Below are 22220 nucleotides of genomic sequence, written 5' to 3'. Positions count from 1 at the left end.
CAGCAATGCTACAGGCTGATCGCTCCCTGGCCACACTGCTTTAATGCAGTAACTGAAACAAAAGAAAGCCGTATTTATTACTGAATTCAGATTCTATAGTGTTTATTATCAACATTGTTGCAACAATATAAATTATACAACAATCTGATTAAAAACTGAATTGTGTTTTTATTCCGCTATAACCCACAATTAACAGAAGTAAATGCTTGAATCTTTCACACAATGTCATGAATCTTAATGAGTTTCACTTTTTAAATATAATTACCTAAACTAATGAATTTTCAATTAAAGGCCTATTTAGTGAGGTTCACCTACAGTAACAAGCAGTAATATTTACCTTTTTTATTACAAAGAACTTTGCTAATGGTATTTCACAGGTGCTTTCGTCGTTGCGCTTGTTTGTGCGCTCCAGAATAGCCTTTTTTTTTTTTTTTTGTGCATCCAGCGATGAATCCTTGCGTGAAGTAAAATGTGACGTGCCATCGCCAATCGACAGCTTTGTAGTTAGTAATGCTTTAACGCACATCAGGAGCAAGCATAGAGGAATACTCCAAACAGATTAGAGTGAAGCCACATAAAGAAGAGATTTTGCTGCCGGCGCCAAATGTACTCTAATGATTTGCATTGCCATTAATAGTAATTTGCAGCTGCCTGGGAGGAGACATGTAATCCCCTTTCCATGTGTGAATTGACATGTATTCATGGAAGACTATGTGTGTCCTGGATGTGTGATCTTTAAATGACTGCCACCTGAGGCCTGGCAGCGTAGAGGGAGGGAGTGCCACACTGAGCGGTGACTGTCTACATGTGAGAGCCAAAAAAGAGAGGGAGGGGGGGTGAGAAAGGAAGAGCTGTGGGGGAGATGGAGACAGATAATGACAGTCTAATTCCCCGTCGCCATCAGAGACGCACGTACAGAAACAAACGAAGGCCTCGAACTGTAACTGGGGGGTAGAATGCTGGAACAGACCCGATCAGAGCTGTGTGGAGGTGGTAGGAGGGATGTTTGTGGGGTTGCAGGGCATCAATTTGCTTTGCAGATAATGTTTTTTTTTTTTTTTTTTTTTTAGCAGCGATTTCCACTGGTGTTTTTAACGCGTTATTTTTGGATGTTCATGCCTGTTTTCTGTATTTATTCAAGGTTGGTGACGAACTGCAACCGTGCTAAACCATGTGCAATAGTTCCATCCATAAATCTTCCACTATAACAATACCCCTAAATTTCTGATTTAATTTTGTTCCATTCACTCTCTACACCACTTGTGAGCAAAATAATCAGTTACTGCTTCAGCTAAATTTGAAGAAAATTGAGTTCATGGATAATAAACAACAAATATTTAATGTGATTGTTTAAAATCTTTGGGAGCAGCCTATATAGTATATTGCAAAGGTGGTGCAGTAGTGATTAATTCCTTTGTTCCGGAAACTTTTTTTTAGAGTTGATGGGAAGTGGACGGAGCTAAATACAACACAATGCTGAAAATAAAGCTGTTTGAAGCAGCAAAAGACCGGACACTATGACAGAGTCTTCCTTCCAGCAGGACAACACTAAAAATATAGCCAGAGCTACAGTGGATGGGTTAAATTATTTATGTTTTAGACTGGCTAGTCCAGCGCTAAATCCAACTCATAATCGGTAGCAAGAATAGAAACTGTTTAGAGACGGTCTTCATCCAGTCTGGTTGAGCTAGAGCTATTTTACAAAGAAGAATTGGCAAAGCTGGTTGAGACGTATCCCAAAGGTTTTGTGGCTCCAGGTACTGAAAGTCCGAAGTATTGACTAAACAGCATTCACAGATGCCCCGCATAATTTCTAGATTCTTATATTTTGTTAGCCTATCGCATAAAATCCCAATAAAATGTTTTTCACTTTTTTGTTTTACCGTGACCAAATGTGAAGGAGCTCAAGGCATTGGAGTTTGTAGAAGGCCACGATCCTTTGAATTATGTATTGACTACTTAGTTTAGTGAATCTCTGGCTTTATTCCCCTGCCTAACTCAGCCTCCATTCATCCTTCTTAAGTTTGTCACTGCCAGTCCACACACATTATTTAACTTGAGCTCCACTTTCTTACTTTGTTCATTACAGTACCACATCCTGGAAAAGCAGTCTGTAGTGGACTCCTAAAAGTCTGTTATGCTCATGTGAAGGTCATAATCGTCCTGATATCGGTCAATTCATCAAACATTTATATGTTGTCCTCTTAAAAAGGTTGTGTGTCAGTGTGTCTGTCACTCTGCGGCTCTGGCTGGCCCCTCACTTGAAGTCAGACTTAAGCAACCATCTGAGAGGACCTGAGCTGCAGGACTGTGGACTGCAGCTGTGAAGGCTCTCCAGCTTTTTTAAGTTCTTGTTTTATATATATATATATATATATTTATATATATATATATATATATATATATATATATATATATATATATATATATATATATATATATATATATATATGAATTCAGAGACCTTCTCTGATATTGTGCAGGAGTGCAGACACAATGCTACAGTGACAGAGAATGCATTATATTAAAATGTAACGCGCTAAGCGTTGAGTAATAGGGACTTCACTCAGGTCACTGTTTCAGCAGCAGCAGACATAAGAATGTGTAACACATGTAAAATAGCCAAGACTGCTGTTCTTCATTTTTCATGTGTTGCCTGAGGATATCCGACATGACACCGGCGCACACCACTGGCAGGAGTGACTGACATTTCAGCCAATAACGGGCGAGAGTTTTCTTCCCTCTGTTGTCAGCTGTGGTTTATCAATCACCATGTCTGCAGCAGTATTAGTGTATTGATCCGGGAGGGTTGCTCTCTGGGTCAGCGTCTCCTCTCCAATGTCCTTGTCTGGCTCCTCGCATCCTCCCCTTCCTCCACTTCCTCTGTTGTGTTTCTGCTCCTACAGAAATGTCTCTATCTCCTCTTGGTGCTCAGTAAGCGGGATATTTGCAGATAATGGTGGTTTCAGCACATACACCCACCACTTATGTAAGCTCCAACGCACGCACACCGATATGCAGGCAGCGTTGTGTGATGTATAATGGCGGGCTTACACAGGCTAAGTGGTAGTCAAAGCGTAAAGACAGCCCGTGTGAAGTATTAGCTCTGACAATGAGGCTGATCATAATTATCTTAACAAGTGCAGGATTCATTGCCTCACCTCGTTAAAGCGCCTCTCTGTCTCTGAAAGCTATTGCCGCTCGATCTCTTGCATGGTAGAGCTTTAACAAAAAGTCGTTTGATCACACATAGAAATGTTATTTTTCTAAATAAGCACAGAATTTCTGCAATCCGATTGGAATCGCTTTTCATAAAGTATTCATCGCATGTTTTTTAATCAATTCCGATTTATTCACAAAAGAATAAATGACAACGAGTGTTTTGCTGAAATCCAGCTATTTTTGCCACTGTTGTCTTTGTAGAATGAAAGTTAGATATACATTACTTTTTGTTTCTATCTACAAAATCATTTGTTTTTGTACTTTTTTCCACCCATTTCCCACCATTTATCAAATCTCAGTTGCATATTGGCTCAGGTCAGTTATTCTCATTAGTTTTCTTAAAGGAAAAAAAAAAACCCACTTCTGCCGTTTTAATGGGGAAAGTGCTTTTACTGCAGTGCTTAAATGTTGTTAGTTCTCCAAGCTGCGCATTAAAACAACAAGGCTTGTAAAAAGTAATGAAAGCAGCTATGGAAGTGTGCGGAGGGGCGCACAGAGAGCTAGAGAGTATTAGAAGTTCAATCCCAGCTCTGTGGCTAATGCTGGATGGGACCTAGTGGCTCTCCCCTGGCTGTGAATTTAACTGATTAAATCAGCCAGTGCACGCAGTGGTGGTGACATGAAAACAACAATTAATAAGGCTCCCCCCTGTGCCATGTGGCTCCCTTTAACCGAGCAGCTAATAACATAACCCACAGGGCTGCAGACACACACACACACACACACACACACACACACACACACACACACACACACACACAGGTGGCTATAGTTTGTTAGAAGCCTTTTGTTCACTGTAAACTAAATTAAAGGTAGTCAGAGATTTTGCCTGGTTGCACATTACTAAACATACTTGTAAATTAACTGCATGCTCTTCTCAATGTGCTGTAGAAAAGTATGAATATACACATTTCCTGTTGTGTTAGTGTCCCGATTGACATGCTCATCTCATTGATACTTCAAGAAATACAGCAAACCAGACGAATAAAAAGTGTATTTTTGTTACTGCGATATAGAGGTAAGAATTGTCTAGTTTGACAGGCTTCTTATGTTTTAATAAACGAGAAATGCCACAAGGTGAAGACACGCCCAAACTGAATTTGAAAAAGGAAAAAAAAAAGAGAAAAAAAACTGGCACCGCTCTCCGTTCATCCATCTTGCTGCTGCATTTACCATTCCTGATAAGAGGTTGTCAGCGGGCAGGTTTGCCAGCAAACTGGCAGGGTGCTGTCAACTTTTCTTGTCTGTGTGTGTGTGTGTGTGTGTGTGTGTGTGTGTGTGTGTGTGTGTGTGTGTGTGTGTCTGTCTGTTGAAATCTGTTCACTCTTGCTCTCCTGCAATTCAACAATATAAAGTATAAATGGCCATTTTCCACACCAGATGATTGCCACAATGTTTGGCTTTGTTCATAACATTTATTTAAGATTTTTCACTATGTGTATCTATAGGTTATTTGGCTGTTTAGACTGTACAGTTTGAGGGGGAAAAAAACATCTCTGGGGGATTCTCCATCTATGAGTTATTTGTTTCTCAGGTTGTTCTTTTTGTGTGTGGTTTTTATTTATTTTTTATTTATTTTTTTATTTTGCTGTGTTCAATTTGTATCGGAAGTCAGAGCTTGGAGCTGGAACTTAAATTGCATGTTTTGTATTAAAACACAAAATCAGTATGTTCGCATATACATATTTTTCAGCACTATCTGTGCCGATGGTTGAAAGACATCCGACTTTCAGAAGTGCTATTAAATAGTTTGTATCAGCCCCCTGCACTTCATGTAGGGGGCTCGAGTCATGTACTCAAAATCCAATTTTTGAGTATCAAGAGAATGCAGCAAAAGTGCTGAACAAAAAAAAAATTCCAAATAAAGAGGTTTAAGTGATAAACATGCTTTCGTCTTTTACTAAATTAATTATGTATTATAGCTATCCCCCCACTTGGAAAGCTTACCATATGTCTTGCCGTGTTGATGTGTAAAATGTTGTCTGATGTTGACACGGATGCAGGGAAGAGCACTGGCTCATGCTGCAGCTTTCTTAGTCGTCCCTGTATTCTGAGTTTTTTTCCGCCGCAGTGAGACATCGTTCACTGAAATTTTGGCTCTTGACACTCGATCTAGTCCTTCTTTTTTTTTTGTATTATCCCCACCTAACTAGTTTAAAAAATGTTAAGTTTTAATTTAGTTTACTAAGCCAACTACTGATGAGGACTATCAGATTGAATTTGAATCAGCTCTCGTTTGAACTGCGAACTGTAAGAGGTTTAGAGAAGTTCAGTGTCTGTATTTTGTCAGATTTAAATGTCAGTGAAGTCTCCCAGGACGCTTTAACATGGCACTCTGACAGTGAAGGATTAGACGGCACACACACTGCCTTTTGTGTGGCTTCTATGACTTGAACTTTGCAGGGCCCTAACATAACTTTTAACACCCCCTTCTGTCAATTGTATGCCTTTGCTAATATGTATATGTGGGAAATAGACGTAAAGGGAAGAAGCTGGGATGACCCCTCACTTCTTTGCAATGTGTCATAAGAAGAAACGGAAGGGCCAAATGTTTCCTCCTTTAATTACACAAAAAAAAAAAAGCTTTGATGTTGTAATCCTAACACTAACCCCCATCATGTCGCCGTGGCAGAAAAAAAGTTTTCCCTTCTGCTGCATCTGTGATTGTGAGAGTATCCCAGTTCCTCTGTGAAAATGATGGATGACAAGTTAAATTTGTGTCTGGGGAGTGAAGGTGAACTGTGACAGAGTGATTTGTCTTGGGAATGGAGGGTTAGGGTCAGGCGAAACTGGGCGCCTCAAGGCACAAGACATTGACAAATTCATCCTGCCCGCTGCATTTCTGAAGCCTTTTGTTTTGAATCCTGGCTACTCACAAGTGACCCCCATCCCTCATCCTGCCAGTCGCTGAAGGATGCCTCGCCATGCCAGGGGAGCTCAGCGCCACAAATTCTTGTCATTCACTTCGCTGACAGGCTCAGGCCCACACTCTCCTGTCCTATGAAAGGAAAGAGGCTGAAATATTTATTTCCGCACAATAACCGCTGAGCAGATTTGGAGCCATAACCGCTTTACTGTTTCCTTATCATTACAGGTTGCTGGCAGGCCTCAAAATGTTTACTGAGCTGGAAGAGTTGGTCGTCGACAACAATCTGCTCGGAAATGACCTCCAGTTGCCCAGGTTACCCAAGCTCCACACCCTGACACTCAATAAGAACCAAATATCCTTTCAGAAGAATTACTCAGGCTATAATTTTGTCTTGGTTTGTACTGCATTTGCTGACATAAATTACAGCAAACTGTTTGTTTTTCCCCTCTTTCATGCGCGAGTACAATTCCCTATTGTCTGAAAGAGCCACTTTGTAATGATGTGGCTTTGCAGGAAGCACTCTGTACCGGAGAAGAGAGTAGAGGAACTCGGCTGTCACACAGCCACACACATGACTAGTTTTTGAACCACAGGGACCTCTAGTGGAGTCAGATTCAACAGTTACAATAGCACACACTTTTACATAAGAGTAGAAACTAAAGGGACATCTTATGTATTTTTTAACAAAAACCTGGGTAAAAAAAAAACAAAACAAAGTTTTGCTAAGATCCCTGCTGAAATTAAAAAAAGTATAATTTATTTAATTTCTTCCCAGATACTCGCATTTTAGCTTGTTTAATCTAACGGTTTTCTATGTTCCAGTTGCCAGACTTTGCAAACATGTTAAAGCCACAGATCTGTGGTGTCGCTGTAAATTTAAGGCATAGATGTGAAACACATTGCGAGGCTGTTTTATGATCAGTTGGAGAAGTGCGAACTTCCTCCCTGAGCCTCAGAGCAGGTTCGGCAATGTGTCCTGTTTTCCTTTGGTTATGCAGATCCTGCTGGGTAACGATGTTCACTCTCTCACACATTCTCACACACACACACACACACACACACACACACACACACACACACGCACTTCCAGAGTCAACATTAAAACTGGGACTCCTTGAAGTGTGCATCTGGGACTGTGTGCTCAGTTTGGTTGTGAAGTGGTCGGCACATGCTAATAGCCCAATTATGTACATCCTGTCGTGGCACGGTGCCATTTTAAAGCTGGAGCGCCGCATTAGTGCAGTTGTATTTTGACACTTTGGGGCTCAATTTTCCAAGTGAATGTATTAGTGATGAATGTGCCTGCTTAGGGGCTGTTTGTTTTTTTTTTTCCTATGTATCGCAAAACTTTTCCACAGCGTAGCAGCGAGAAGCACGGACTTTTTGAACCGCAGGGCATCCATCATTTTGTCACCGTTGTGCACCCGGCCACCTAGGAAATGAAAGAGACTCGACAGAAAGAGTGAGAGCAGGAGCCAAATTGTGTCAATGCTATATGCCAAAGCCTGCACCTTAAATTGCCCCTCTGTCTGCCCACTTTCACAAAGCCACTGACTAGCCTCTTTGAGCACCTCAGTAAATTTGACAGTGACATGTTTTAGTGCAGACAGGCCTGGGAGGGGCTGTGTGGGTAGTGGATGCTAATGTAATTAACAGCGCTAGGTCCTTGACATCTGCCCTTTGACACCTGACTGATATCGAGGCCCTGCTGGAACACTTGGCTGACGTGACCCCGTCACTGGAGTACCTAAGCCTGCTGGGAAACGAGGCCTGCCCCAACCAACTGGTGAGCCTGGATAAGGATGACGACGACTACCAGAGATACAGGTTTGTTGCTTCATGGACAAAATTCATGACTTTACATCTTAATGTGGTCTTCAAAATAGGACATACATACAGTTAAGGCTGTAATTATTCATACTACTGGCAGATTTAGATTGAATATAATTTTCCTTCGACCAAATAGTGTGTTTCTGATAGACAATTAGATGTTAAGTTCTGTTAAAAGATCGTTCACAGCAAATATCTTACCTGCAGTGCACAACTCTCTTGGCATGTTCGTTCACTGTAAATCCAGATGGTTCTGGAGTCTAAAACCAACAACTAGTCCAAGAGGGACCAAGACTAAAGTGGACATCTATCATCTCAAAACAACTCCAGTCTCGGAAAACTCAGTTAACGTTTAAAACCTCATGTTTGCCTTCAATGGCTATATACACCGACCCAGAGGATTATTTGTAAGAAAATATTTTTTTTGTGTGAAATATGTACAAAGAACAGAACATAAGATAAGCCTGGGGCTTTTGAGAAGCCTACACATTTACCCGACTAATTTCACTTTCCTGGGGCTTGGTCCCTCAAGCGACCCAGTACTTTGCTCTGCTTTCTTGGGCCTTGTTGAAAGGGCAGCAAGAAAAAGTCTGCCACAAGGGTGAAGTAAGTTGTTTTTAGGCGAGAACGTACACTTCCAAACTTAATCTGTGCAGTCAGTTCATCAGGATTATGCGCCAAGTTTAATTCTGCTCGGACATGTAGGCAGAGCGACAGAGATCTGCTGAGAGGCTGGTCTCAGTGGGGTGGTTGCAGGGTTATTAGCCGGCCAGACAATCAGTGATTTCCCGCAGACTGGATATGTCCGTTGCGGCTGAAAAGTAACTATATAAAGCTTTTATTAGGCTTATTGGGAATATACCAGATGTCAAATGTGAAAATCTTGTTGGGATGTTTTCAGCATTTTAAGTTAATTGTAAACATTTTTGCCAGTTCTGTAACTAGACTGATATTTTAATACTAATGATCAAACGGAGGCCTTTCATTTTCCTTGTGCACAGAAAACAATCATTTCCGTAAGACTGACTTTTCACCTGAACCTAAATTGGTGGACTGTGAACTCTTTCACTATTTAGAAACCGCAGATGCGCGCGCTTTATTTAATAACCTAAATCAGGTTGGAAACAGCTGGCTCTGCTTTTCTTCCGTGGCAGCAGAATCTGCGCAGCGCTTCCTATAACCCTATAAAAATACATTTTCTCCCATTAAAAGTCTGTGGTATTGTCCTGAAAAATCCCCCTGGTTATTCTTCCCACAGATGAGGCAAAAGCCTACTAATAAAGCTCTAAATTTTACGTCCGTGAGGGAAAGTTTGGATGTGCTCGCCCTGCTCTGCCCCGCACCGCCCCACTGCGGTCCCAGAAACTGTGCTTTATTTTCATTTATTTATAACAGGAGTGGACTAAAATGTATCTGTATAACTTATGGTTTCTTTTTGCCGCCACTCACTGTACCGGAGTGGTACTGCAGTTTTCCTCACAACACAGACTTTGGTTTACTGAAAGCCTGGGGCTTTAAATCATGGGGCTTTTAATGTGAAATGGGCTAATGTTTCATTCTTAAAATAGCTTTACTTCAGTATCAGAAGGTTACTATGACTGAACACATTTTACATGTTCTGTTCTCAGTACATCTTTCCAGAGAGAGATCAATAGTGCTGCAGCACCTCATTCTGTCATGAATTATTGAGCAGTAGGACCCAATAGCAGGCAGGAGGTAGGCTGAATCATAGTGAAATTATATTTTCAATGAAAAGGTAAGAGTAAAGGTTTGCTTGTCGAATGAAGGGAGAAAAGGTGGCTGATTACACAGGTTCAATAAATAGTATACACCGAAGCTGCTCTGACATTTTGAGATTGGAGGTGTTTTAAGGTGCTGGAAGTATGGGTTGGTCTTGGTTAATCTTGCTCTAGATGTTGACTTCACCCTTCAGGATTAGCTAAACTGGATTTATTCAAAAAAAAAACAAAAGATTTATTTTAGTATAAATCAACTTCATAAAAGGTTTGAACTCCTTAACTTTCAAGAGAACCTACTTTGAAATTTCTAGACTGTGCCTTGGCTGTCATGTAGACCACTCCTGAGGGAGTTTTTTTTATTTTTTTATTTAATGAATTTTAAGGTTATTGTCTTTTTGACCACCAGCCTTTGCATTTCATAACCTGACTGTGGTCTGAGCCGCCTCCCTCTAAAAGCTTTGTCAACTGGCCGCGGTACACTCCAGTTTGCAAAATGGATTTCATGTGTGACTAGTCATTGCCACAAATGAGTGTTTACTACCCGGCCTTACCAGAGCAGATGATGCATTAAACATCAAGCCAAGCCTCGAGTCAGGCAATATGACCACCATTTGTCAGGGTCCTTTACATGAAATGTGATAAAAGGCGAAAAGCATACTCTCTTTTGTCTGTTTTAGCCCTAAGTGCTTGTTTCTGACTCTGTGTTTCCTATTAATCATTTACCACCCATGCCTTTCTTGAATAATCTTTTCTTCTCTCTTTTTGTCTCTGTGCCACTCTCAACCAGACCCCCCTCCCTCACCCACCCTCAAACTCCCTTACCTCCCCCCCCCCCCCCCTTCTACTTTCCTGCTTATCTTACTGGTGAGGAAAGCTGTTCTGTTTTGACTGACAACCTCTACGGTCCTGTAATGTAATATTCATAGTGTGTCACATAGTAAAACATCAATTTGAGCGTGATGCAGATTTCATGTCTGACAAGGTTAGGCTGCATGCAGGTCGTGACAGCACTGGCCTTGGGCAATAAATACCCAGCCCAGTGCCTGAAGACTTCTCGCTCTCTCAAGTGAAATTTCCTGGTGCGCCGCATCGGTGACCCAATTAGTGCAGTGACATAGAAATATAGTCTTCATTCCCTGAAAACTGTCGTAAGCATGGAGGTTAAATGTTGTCCACTATATCGATTTTTAATATCCTCACAGTCCCTTTGTTTTTAGTATACTAGTAGATGAAGGTGAACCAATCCGAAATGTGTTATTTTTTGTAAAGATTTGACCAGGCATTGCTAATTTTAGGTTGGGGAAAGATTTCTCATTTACTACTACAACTTACAGCATTCAAAATACTTTCCCTATTGGTCTTGCCATAAGCGGCTATCAATGAACCTTATTTTAGCTATTAGCACAAAAGTCCCAATCATATTGGAAAGGTTTTCTTTCAAAAATTTAAGAGTATACCTTTTTGATTTGAGGGCCAGATTCCTTATTTTGAATATTTTTCTTTACTTTTTTTTTTATTTCCTTCCCACTCAAAAACTGTCAGAAATATACTCTTCTGACTCTTAAAACTGTATTTCTAAAGTCAAATGTCATATACAATGGTTCCTTCTGTTTTGTCTAGAGTTAACTATATTAATTTAAAAGGCACGCCCCCAAAAAGCAAGTGATTTAAAAGTCACATTGTCATGCTTTGTTCCAGTAGAGAGTAAATAAAATCTGCGAACTGAGAAAACAGACGCTGCAGGTTTCATGCCTACAGAGGAAGTTAAGGCATAAGGCACGGGAGTTAAAACAAGGGCAACAAATATTTGTGCAAGAGGCGTTGATTGTGAGCACAGAATAATACTTTTTGGGGTGAAGCAGAGCATACTTGTAAGCTGCCTAGAACGTGAGAGAAGAGTGTTAAGAGAGGGCAGTAATATGAAAGATTAAATATTATTTTCTTATACAGGAAATGCACGATCTTATGTTTTTAAATAAACATTCTCCTGAAGACCAATGTGTGTATCCTCCACCTGTGTAGATCTATTTCTTGACGGACTCAGGTCATGTCTTTTGGCATGGTTGACAGCACGTTCCATGGCAGAGAGGCTGAAAGTTAAAAAGGATAAAATCAAGTAACTTTGCTATAAATCGTCCAGCCTTCCTAGTGTCTGCTTGAGTCGACTCCAAGCCAATTCCACAAAACATTCCCAAGATGAGCAAAAAATATATACACTTATGGCAGATGGCACCTTCTCATACCCCAAAATGTTGTGCAAAACGACATCTGCAAAAGTAGGAAATGGCGACAAAATGGCGAAAGAGTGACATGACCAGGACAAACCAAAGCTTATTTGTTGTAGTAGCCTCATTGAATGCCTTAAAGTCCTCCTTTTAAGCTGCTTCTTGCACCTTTTCTGCTTTCTGTGTTAATCATATGCTCCTCATTGATACTAAAAAAGAAAGCTAGCTTTCAATCTTCTTTAAATAGTGACTACCATATACAAGTGTTGTGGTTATTGTGACCTGGTCACATTTAAGGACGGCACCATCACAGATCAAAAATAAAACCTTCTAATTGTTTTAAATATTTGCCAGTCAAGCTTAAAAATCATTCATCTGAATTAATTCACCAGCTATTTTCTCAGTGTACTTCTATAGAAATAACGCAATTTACTGTGCTCTTATACTGTGGGTTCAAAAATATATTTCCCTGGAACAAGTCTGTGAATGATCAGTAAACTACCAATTTTAAACACATATAAAAGGGATGCCAGATGTTGATCCAGCATGTTTTATTTTTGTTTCTACGATGTACATATATGAACAAAATGTATCTGACATTTTAACATTTTATCCTGTGGAGAGTTATCAGTTTCAGCAATCTGCTGTTGTGGTGGATGAAAGAGGAGTCTGAGGACCCTCAACCACCAGCTGGGGTGTGTACTTGTTGTTCATGAAATGCTATAAGTACAGCCAAGTATTAATTACCCACAGTAATTCTTCTCCTAGAGTTGTGAGATAATAGAACAAACAGATTTTAAGTAAGATTAACAACAATTGTGTGGATTTATTATACACTAAGTGGAAGTCAAGACTCTGACTTATGGTCTGCTTGAAATAATACAGATCATTTTTTTTTTGTTTCACAAGATAGACATTTAGTATTTTTGGCCTGCTAAATAAATTGTATCTAGTTCTTCACTAGTCAAGCAGCACCACAACAGCCCTGCCCACCCTCCACACTACCCCCTGTGTCTTCTTCGCTTTCTTATCCTCACTCTGTACCTGGGGTCGAATCATTAATATCACCACTGGCTGACAGAGCCTTGTCATCTCTTCTGACCCTGTGATGGTAGGTTACCTATGGAGAATAACATCCATGCGTGTCTCCCAAGGGCATCTTCACATTTTGATCATGGAAATGCCCAGAACAAGGTCTTTTTTTACATGCAGGGACACACAGGCTAGGAATGGGGCCGCCTGGACTTGAGTGCTAGTGTTCTCATCAAAAGAAAGAAATGCTACTTGTTAAGGGGTTAGAAGGAGGTCATTTTAGTCTGTCATTGTGGTTAAACCATTAGAATTTCACTATGAATATTTCCAGATAAGAAGCTATATATACATGTGTGTGTATATATATATATATATATATATATATATATATATATATATATATGTGTATGTATGTGTATATATATATATATGTGTATGTATGTGTATATATATATATATATATATATATATATATATATATATATATATATATATATATATATATATATATTATATATATATATATATGTGTAGTATGTATATATATATATATATATATATATATATATGTGTATGTATATATATATATATATATATATATATATATATATATATATATATATATATATATATATATATATATGCAAGATTTCATCCTTTTGTTTCATCCTTCATTTTCATATAGATGTTTTATGTTCCCAATCACACTAAATCTGATCCTCGCATCCCTCCTCATTATCCTCAGGTGTTGAAAAGTTGACTCAGGCTTTGCCATCTCCCCTTCAACGCCATTGCCATCATCAATTTGTCACAACCCCTCACACACACTGGTCTTGTCTCGGCCCATATTCCCCGTCCCTTCTCACCCTCCACTTAGGTGCTGGATGTGTGTCCTTTCTGGCTTCTAGCTCAGCCCTGACATACTGGTTCCTCCAGCCCTGCCTGCCAGTGAAAGGATCTGTTGTCATCTATGTATTCCAGCCATTATCTTTTGACGTTTCTCTCCCTCCCAATGAAAGACAGAGTGTGTCTGAAAGCTTAGAGAGGTATCCATGATGCTACCAGAATGACAACTCCTGCAGACAGGTTGCATCTTCTTGCGTGCCATTTATACGGCGTACGCTTTCTCATCAGCTTTGAAGGTTATTGCGTGCATCACATATCACCACTCCAATCTGCATCTCCGTTAAACTTGATTACACATAACTTCTTTGCAGGTTTTTCTTAATCGTCCATTCATCTTCTTCCGCTTATCCGGGGTTGGGTTGCGGGGGTAGCAGCCTTAGGAGGGAGGCCCTGACTTCCCTCTCCCCAGCAACTTGGGCCAGCTCCTCCAGGGGAACCCCAAGGCGTCCCCTGGCCAGCCGAGAAATCATTCATTTACATATTTGTGTGTGTCACACCTGACTGACTCATACAGAGCCTTGCAGAAGAATTTAATCTCCTTTAACTTTTACACAGTTTTTACACATAATTTTGAAGCGCAAATTAAACCCGGCAAGTCTAAAAACTTGTGGATGTAATTTAACGACGTAGAAAAACTCAAGAGGTATGAATATTTTTGCAATAATCTGACACAGCAGATTTTGTTTTTCAGTCCTTTTCTTTATTTTTGTCTTACAGGTACTTTGTCCTTTACAAGTTACCCCAGCTGAAGTTTCTGGACTCAAGGAAAGTAACAAAAACAGAATTGAAGGAGGCACAGGCAAGAGGGGCGTTCATGAAAGTGGTGAAGCCCAAGTCAGAAGAAGTAAGTTTTTTTCCACATTTTTAAAGGTTAGGGTTATTTTTAATAGTAACACTGAATAGATTCGCCTCACCTTTTTATTCAATTACTTGATCCTTAATTTCTTCCAGTGTTTGCTCGATTCTCAGTCTTACTGTCTTGTCCCTTTTAAAAGGATCTTTTGTTATCTACAGTTTAAATTGTAGGCCTATGTATGAATTGTGCCTGCGCTCCTCTATAACTGGGTTTGAGGGTGCATGTGGCCCCAGCCTGACCTGATTCCGTATGCATGAACCCCGATCAAAGGCGACGGGCGGCTGTCCGGTCACACTTGTGTTGCCTAGTGTGACATGTCTGCCGATTCTACTGACAGCTCATGTACAAGCTCCCTGCAATCGCTTAATTATCTCAACCCCATGCATTTGTTGGTAGCTCTCTTGTTTTGAGAACCAAAGACTAATTGGACTTCAGGATGTTCATTTGTATCACTGCTCTACCCTTTGTAACAACCTATTTAAAGGCACATCTCCTCCCCAGATTAGATTGAATGTAATTGTAAAGTCATTAATTATTTACAGTTTAGTCTTAGGGTCTCTGAGGCTCTCAAAGAGATGGTGAGAGAGTTAGAGTACAGCCGAAAGCTTCTAGTGTCAAATAAGAAGCATGTGAGCCGATGTTGGTTTTTAAAAAAGCATGAGGAAAACAATATATTCATTGTTTTAGATAATCAGCTACGATAGTGTACTCTTTGAGTGTCACTCCATGCTATGCTTTGGTTTTGATCCTCCGTGCGACTGGCAAGCGAGAAAGCAAAACATTGAAATAATTTAACCTCAGTCTGCCATGTTTAGTAGATGGGGGAAAGCAGAGTGAAAACACTGATCATCTACTTTATATAAAAAGAAAAGAAAGAGCCTCTACAATGCTGTTTGGCAGGGTAAAGTCACTTTTAAGATTGTATTTACATAGCTTGTCAGTGAAAAAGAAATGTTTGGCTTTGTCGCTGCAGCTATAGATGAAAGGAGAGATAATCACAGATTCTGGCTGGCACAATGCGTGTTTGTGTCTTGGTGTCTTTGAACCAGTTGTATGCGATTATTTATTCCTTATGTAAAATAAAAGTTAAAAGCTTTCACATAAAAAAAAGAGTCTACTTAACATTGTGCAATAATTTGTGAACTGGGAACATATTCCTGCTCTTCTTTTCCTAATTCCTCATTAGTACTGTAAAAGTCAGGGCACATAAAAAGGAAACAGTTCTTGGATTCATTCCAGTTTGGGATTCTGGGATTTCACTGTTGCCTTTTCTCAACTTTATGTGTCAACTTTCCCAAGAGTTGATAAGCCATGCAAGCTTCTTGGCTCTAACTGTCTTCATCATCGATGTCATTGATAAGATTACCGATTGCAGGCCGCCAATTAGAGAAACGTTTACAGCAAGAACAGGGAAGATGATGGCATAATTAGATGCTTGTGTTCCCTTTTATGTCTGCCACAGCAGGGTGCTGCTAACAGTACAGTCTCTGTCATTAGCTTCATTACAAGGAATGGTAATTAGCTGTCTTTTTGCTGCATGCATATAAACTTAAGTCTTAATTAGGGCAAGTATCAGAGAAAAATATTAAGAATAATTAGGATTATTAAAATACTTGACAATAGATATAGCTTATAAGTTGTTTTTCTTAAAGTACCGTTATTTTTTCCGACTGCCTTTCATAATTCATCTTGCTGCAAGCAGCACAAATACAGTAAATCAAAAACAGAGTCACAGCAGCAACTCGAGCCGTGTTTCAGTGATACATGCCCACTCCTGACAGCACACATTAACAAGAAAGCCCTTTTCTATCACATCATTCTCATTGGCTGATGTATGTTTTGGAAAAGAGACCGTGGCTAACTTCCAGGACCTCTCTTGAGTCATATCGAAGTAAAGTGTGACCATAGTTTAAACTCTTTTTTTTTTTTATCATACCATTGTGACCTGGCACTGAGCAATGCCACATGGCTCCGATAAAACAGTTATGGTCTTTAGCACAATCGGAACATCATAACTGTTCGTACATTCACAATGTTTTCCATGTCATCTAAATCAGAACCAGATAGTCAACAACCAGTTGTTTGCAGGAAAAAATCAGACCAGTACAAAAGCATGTTTGTGAGAAGTGCAGAATTGGCACAAAAAAATTGAAGTGGCCTTAAAGATATGTCTTAGTCATATACGAGTGTAATGAAACATCTGGCTCACAAGAAAAGACGAGACAAGATTCTACTGCTAAGAATCCACCTATCTTTTCTTCACTCATGGAGAAAAGGTTTCATAAACAAGTAGTTTTAAATAATCTGTAATCAAATGCGTTTAATTCAGTTTATTTATAAATCAGCAGTTCACTTCAAATATTATCTAAAGGCAGTTTGAGATCAATAGCTCCAACTGATTTAAAGAGATATAACTAATTCAATCCAACACAATCACATAACATTTTCAAATTAATTTAACTTTAAAATAACATCCTGTCTTCATGAATACTTGATCTCGCAAGCCCAGTGGTCCATAGAGGTAGCCTCTACGCAGTCAGTAGGTGAGGAAAAAAGCCTGTACATATCCAAACTTTAGGTCAGATGGATCAGATAGTTTTGTGTGATTCAGCCTAAGCCTATAGCAGCATAACTCCAGAGATAGCTCAGGATAATCTAAGCCACTCTAACTATAAGCAAAATCTATCAAAAAGTAAAGTTTTAAGCTTGGTCCTAAAAGTAGACGGGGTGTCTGCCTCATGGACTAAAACTGAGAGTTGGCTCCAAAGGAGCGGAGCCTGATAAGTAAAGGATCTGCCTCCCATTCTACATTTAGAGACTCTAGGAACCACCAGTAGACCTGCAGTCTGAGAGCGAAGTGCTTTGTTGGGAACATATGAAGCAATCATGTCCCTAATGAATATTCTCTTTCTTTAAGCTTTTCCTTTCAGGGGTGGCCAGATCCTGATGAATGGTGGAGCTTAGTTATTAAGGGCTTTGTATGTGGTTTGTGTATGAATTGTAGAGTAGTGTGACAATTTTGTGAGAAATGATAAGGAGAATTCTTATTTGAATGTAACAGGGAACTCATCAAAAATGAAGACATATTTTAGCTAAATTATTATTTATGTATTTATTTTCGTAATTCCTGTAGTGTGTAGGTTTTAATGATGATGATGATCACATGTTAGGCCCCTTTTATGACACTGTATAACCTTCTTTGAAAATACAAATATCCCAGAACAGAAGAAAACAAGACATGACCACATTTCCAACATCTTAATATTACTTTCTTTAAGGTGTTCTGCGCCTTTATGCTTTAAACACCTTTAAAATGATTCCCTTCACAATATTCTGTGTAAGTTTCTGCTTCAACTTGAGAGAAAGGGGAAGGAGATTTTCTCTATTTTCCTTTTTGTTATACCACATTTCTCAGCATAAATTGCCGGCAGTATGACAAAAACAAAGACAAAATGACAAGACAGAGGCAGAAAAATGTATAAATACCTGAAGTAAATAGAATAACACCAGCGACGATTGAAGTCTTTTCCAGAGACCACAACACTAAACAGAGTCAGACGGGAAAAGCCTGGAGCTGTATTTTGGGAATTTGGGCGTGTTGGAATGTTATAATGTGATAATTCTCTTTGAGGACGTGGAGGTCATGGAATGAGATGGCGTTAAACCACGTAGAGCTATTTAGACGTGCTGGGCTGCTCTTGGAAAATACATGTGGTACATTTTGGCCCAGTCACTCCGCCTCTTTCCTCTTTGCCCACATTATGCTGTCAAAGCTTTGGATTAAACTGGCCATGTCTATCAAAACACTGTGACAGCACATTCAGTTTTCACATCCTAAGCACTGTAAAAAGAAAAGTACTTTGAAAATGTAAATAGTAAAAACACATTTACACCATTAAACATTATATAGTGTTTGACAGTGAGTGAAGTAACTCCTTGGTCCCTCTCACAAACACTAAGCACTGCTTGTTGGTTATGTTAGCAGGTACAAAAGTCACTTAGATTTTCGCTAAGAAGTATTTGGTTTGATTTTTTTTCCCCTTTTTTTTTAAAGTATGAAGATTTTTTTTTTCTGCCTTTAATGTAAAACAGACCGTGTTGCAGGAAGACGTGGGCCAGATGCTGGATCCCATGAGTATCTGCACGCAGGGTAAACGGTTCTTCAAGGGAATTGACCGTGACAGGGCCAGGAAAGTCTTCAAGTGGATCTTTTCAGTTCAGTTTTTTCCTCTCCGGACACTAACCTTTTTTACTCACTGCACACAGTGGTTCATTTAAAGTTTTTACTGTAGAAAAGCCGTCCAAATCAACGATTGACTGTGACTACTTTCAGAGCCGTGACTGTGCGTTATGTGATGTGTAATTGTGGCTTTTCTTTTTTTCTTTTTTCTTTTTTTCAATTTCTTTTTTCTTTTTTTTGCAAAACAACCCTGAAAAAAGTACAGGCCTTTTGCTTGATTATTTTTCCTTCCTGAAATGCACCCAATGAAGTATGTTGCCACGTTCGTCTCTGGTCTTGAGAGTTATGGGTTCCCCGAAGCTCTCAAACATAACAAACAGCATGCAATATAGCTCTTTGTGAATGTGCCTTCAGTGGGTTCACTGAATCATTTTACCGAACAAATGCTTCCTCAGAGGAAACTCAAAGAATATGGTTGTCACCAGGGGAAGGGAATATAACCAAACAGATTGCTGCAGAAGGAAGTTTATTACCCCTCCCCACTCTCTACTAGATTTTAGATTTGTAAGAGCTATCACAGTGCCTTGCAGAAGTATTCATACCCCTTGAACTTTTTCACATTGCTTATATCGGTAACCTCAAACTTCAATGTATTCTCTTGTGGATTTTATGTAGCAGACCACCACGAAGCAGAACTAAATTGTGAGGGAGATGGAAAAGATGCATGGTTTTCCAAATGTTTATCCAGTGAGCTGAAGAATGAGCTGGTCATTTATATTATTCAGCTCCCTTGAGTCAATACTCTGTTGAATCACCTATCTTTGGAATTACCGCTACAGGTGTTTTGGGGTATATCTGAGCCGTTCTAAAACAGGACTTTGACTTGATCTAAACCATTGTTGCTCTGGCTTAATGTGTGTGATTGTTGTCTTGCTGGAAAACAAACTGTCACCCCAGTCTAAAGTCTTTAACAGTTCTCGCCCAAGATTGTGTTGTGTTTAATGTACATTATTATACAACAAAGCTTCCCGATCCATGCTGAAGAAGTCCCCACTGTATAATACTATGTTTCACCATAGGGATGGTGTGTTCAGGGTGTCGTATATGATGGACATTTCTGCCACATATAGCATTTTCCATGCAGGCTAAAAAGAAAGTTTTTGTCTCATCATATCAAAGCACTGTTTTCCAAGTGATTTCTGTGTTCCCTACATGGTTTGCAGTAAATGGGACTTGACATGTCTTTCTTTTAAAATTTGTATTCCTAAGTCATTCCTATGTAATAGCCAGATTTCTAGAGTCCACAAGTTATGGCCTACCTGTATTTTGTGCTTGTCCATCGCATAAACCCTTGATGGAATAATTTGTCATGGTTTTATAGTTAAGTCTAAAATTATTCATACCCCTGACAGATAAAAAATATTAGTTTTCAAAAATGAAGTTTGTTTTTGAATATGAAATGAGACACACATTTCTCAAAATATAATAAATTGCAACGATTATTGGTTCGGAAAATAACAAAATTTTGTTTCTATAAATGTTTTATAAAAATGGTATGAATTTGTTTAGGCCTTTTTCAATATTAAATAGAAAAATATTTTATTTGCATCGATGCAATCAAATTGTTCTTATAATAGCTGAGCAGCTTTTTGCGTGATTCCACTGATATTCTGACACCTTGTCTCTGGTGACCTCTAAATATCTGGAAGGCATTTGGAAGGCATCCTTTCCATCGCCCTCATTTTTAACTTTGTCCACAAAATCTCTAAAACTTTTGCTTTGCCCCTTCAACACATTAATATCACTTCCAGTGAGAAGACACATGTCAGCAAATGTAAAAGATTGCTTTAACCCTAAATCTACCAGAGGTAAAACATAATTTAAGCTTAATTGAAATTTAGTGAAATGTAAAAAAAAAAAAAAAAAAAAAAAAAAAAAAAAAAAAAAAAAAAAGGGGGGGGTGTGAATGCATCTGCAAGGCACTGTATACATTGAGAACCCAGATTAACACAAGTTGTAAATGAAAATCCATCATAAGTGCCTCATTCTGACTCTGTGTGAACAAATAAACTGTCTCGGACAATCTGATCTTGCTCCATATCTCACACAATCTTCTATTTGTTAATTACATCACTTGAGAAGTGGTTGCTGTCTGAGTTTTAGTAACAACATATCCTAAAATGTCAAAACATCTCTTCATAATTATTTGGACATGGGTTTTTTTTTTCTTTTTTTTGTTTGTGTGAGACATTTCCAGGGAGACACAAGTACATTCACTTAACTATGTGTATTTGTCTCTCGGTATCTGAGTGAGCTTGGTACGCTCCTTGTGAACATTTCCATGTACCCAATTTCATACTCTTAAACTTCTTTGTCTAGAGTTTGAATAAGCACTTTGAGCTCTTTTCAGAGTAGTTCATTCTTAGAGTTCATACAAAGGTTATAAGCTGGGAAAACAACAGCAATTAAAGGGAGTGACTCACACTGTCCACATAAATCATCCCCGCTGTACACATCATAGACACTCTGTAAAACTTTAGAGCACATTTAATTGTGAGAGTGCCAATACTGATTTATTGCCTCCTTAAGAGGTTTGACGTTCGGGGTGCATGACCTGAGTGTTGAGTTACTCTTTTGAACGAAAATGCTCGATGTGTTATTCATTTTTTGGCTAAACCGTGCATTAAAAACAAACATGTGCTTTTGTGCAACGGCTTTTATGAGACACTGAAGTGGCCCCGCTTGCATTAATGGATTACGCTCTCCTCCTGCTGGCATCTGGCGACGAGCTGGAGCGCCTCTGCAGTGGACTATTTGTTGTTTCCCTGTCTCTTGTGCTTAGCTGTGAAGTTTGAGGCCTATCAGAATGCAGGACAAGGCTGGCCAGTAATATCGAAACACCTCCTTTGTCCATTTTGATCTGATGTTTTTATAAACTTTGACAAAGCATGTCATCACTTACCAAACTGTTTACTAACTCTATACAATGCAACTAATCATTAAGGTTTATTACCCTAATAATATCTGTAATTGGCAGAGGCTTTCCTTTCAAATGACCTCTCTTGGGGAACCCGTTGGAAAAATCCCTGATTTGCAGTAATTTCAGAATTTTAAAAGTTCCCTTTAGACAGACAAAACTACTCGGAATTTGGAGGAACGACTCTGACATAATTAAAAATAATGCAAATGCATATGACCACAGAGCCTTGTACTTTCTGTGAACGGGTTATTGAGGGATCAATCGAGTTTAAGCGGACGTGGTAATCCATTAGCCAAACGTTCTTGATTTGTTCGAACAACTCCGTGTCGATGTGTTAAATCTTCAGTTTTAACCCACTAACTTAACGAAAATTTAACGACC

The 22220-nt window shown here is 39.2% G+C and overlaps 1 protein-coding gene across 1 annotated transcript in view; it reads left to right on the top strand.

The window, feature by feature from the left end:
- The window catches only part of lrmda (leucine rich melanocyte differentiation associated), a 412971-nt gene that overhangs the window by 260630 nt on the left and 130121 nt on the right, over window positions 1–22220 (top strand). The window contains exons 3-5 of the mRNA XM_036126750.1: window positions 6317–6443; window positions 7779–7918; window positions 14541–14667. Coding sequence (XP_035982643.1) covers window positions 6317–6443; window positions 7779–7918; window positions 14541–14667 — 394 coding nt within the window. The remainder of the gene's footprint in view (window positions 1–6316; window positions 6444–7778; window positions 7919–14540; window positions 14668–22220) is intronic.

The sequence above is a fragment of the Fundulus heteroclitus genome, chromosome 22 (genome assembly GCF_011125445.2).
Source record: "Fundulus heteroclitus isolate FHET01 chromosome 22, MU-UCD_Fhet_4.1, whole genome shotgun sequence".
Taxonomy (NCBI): Eukaryota; Metazoa; Chordata; class Actinopteri; order Cyprinodontiformes; family Fundulidae; genus Fundulus; species Fundulus heteroclitus.
Note: the sequence above shows the minus strand (reverse complement) of the source record. Positions and strands in the feature narration are given on the sequence as shown.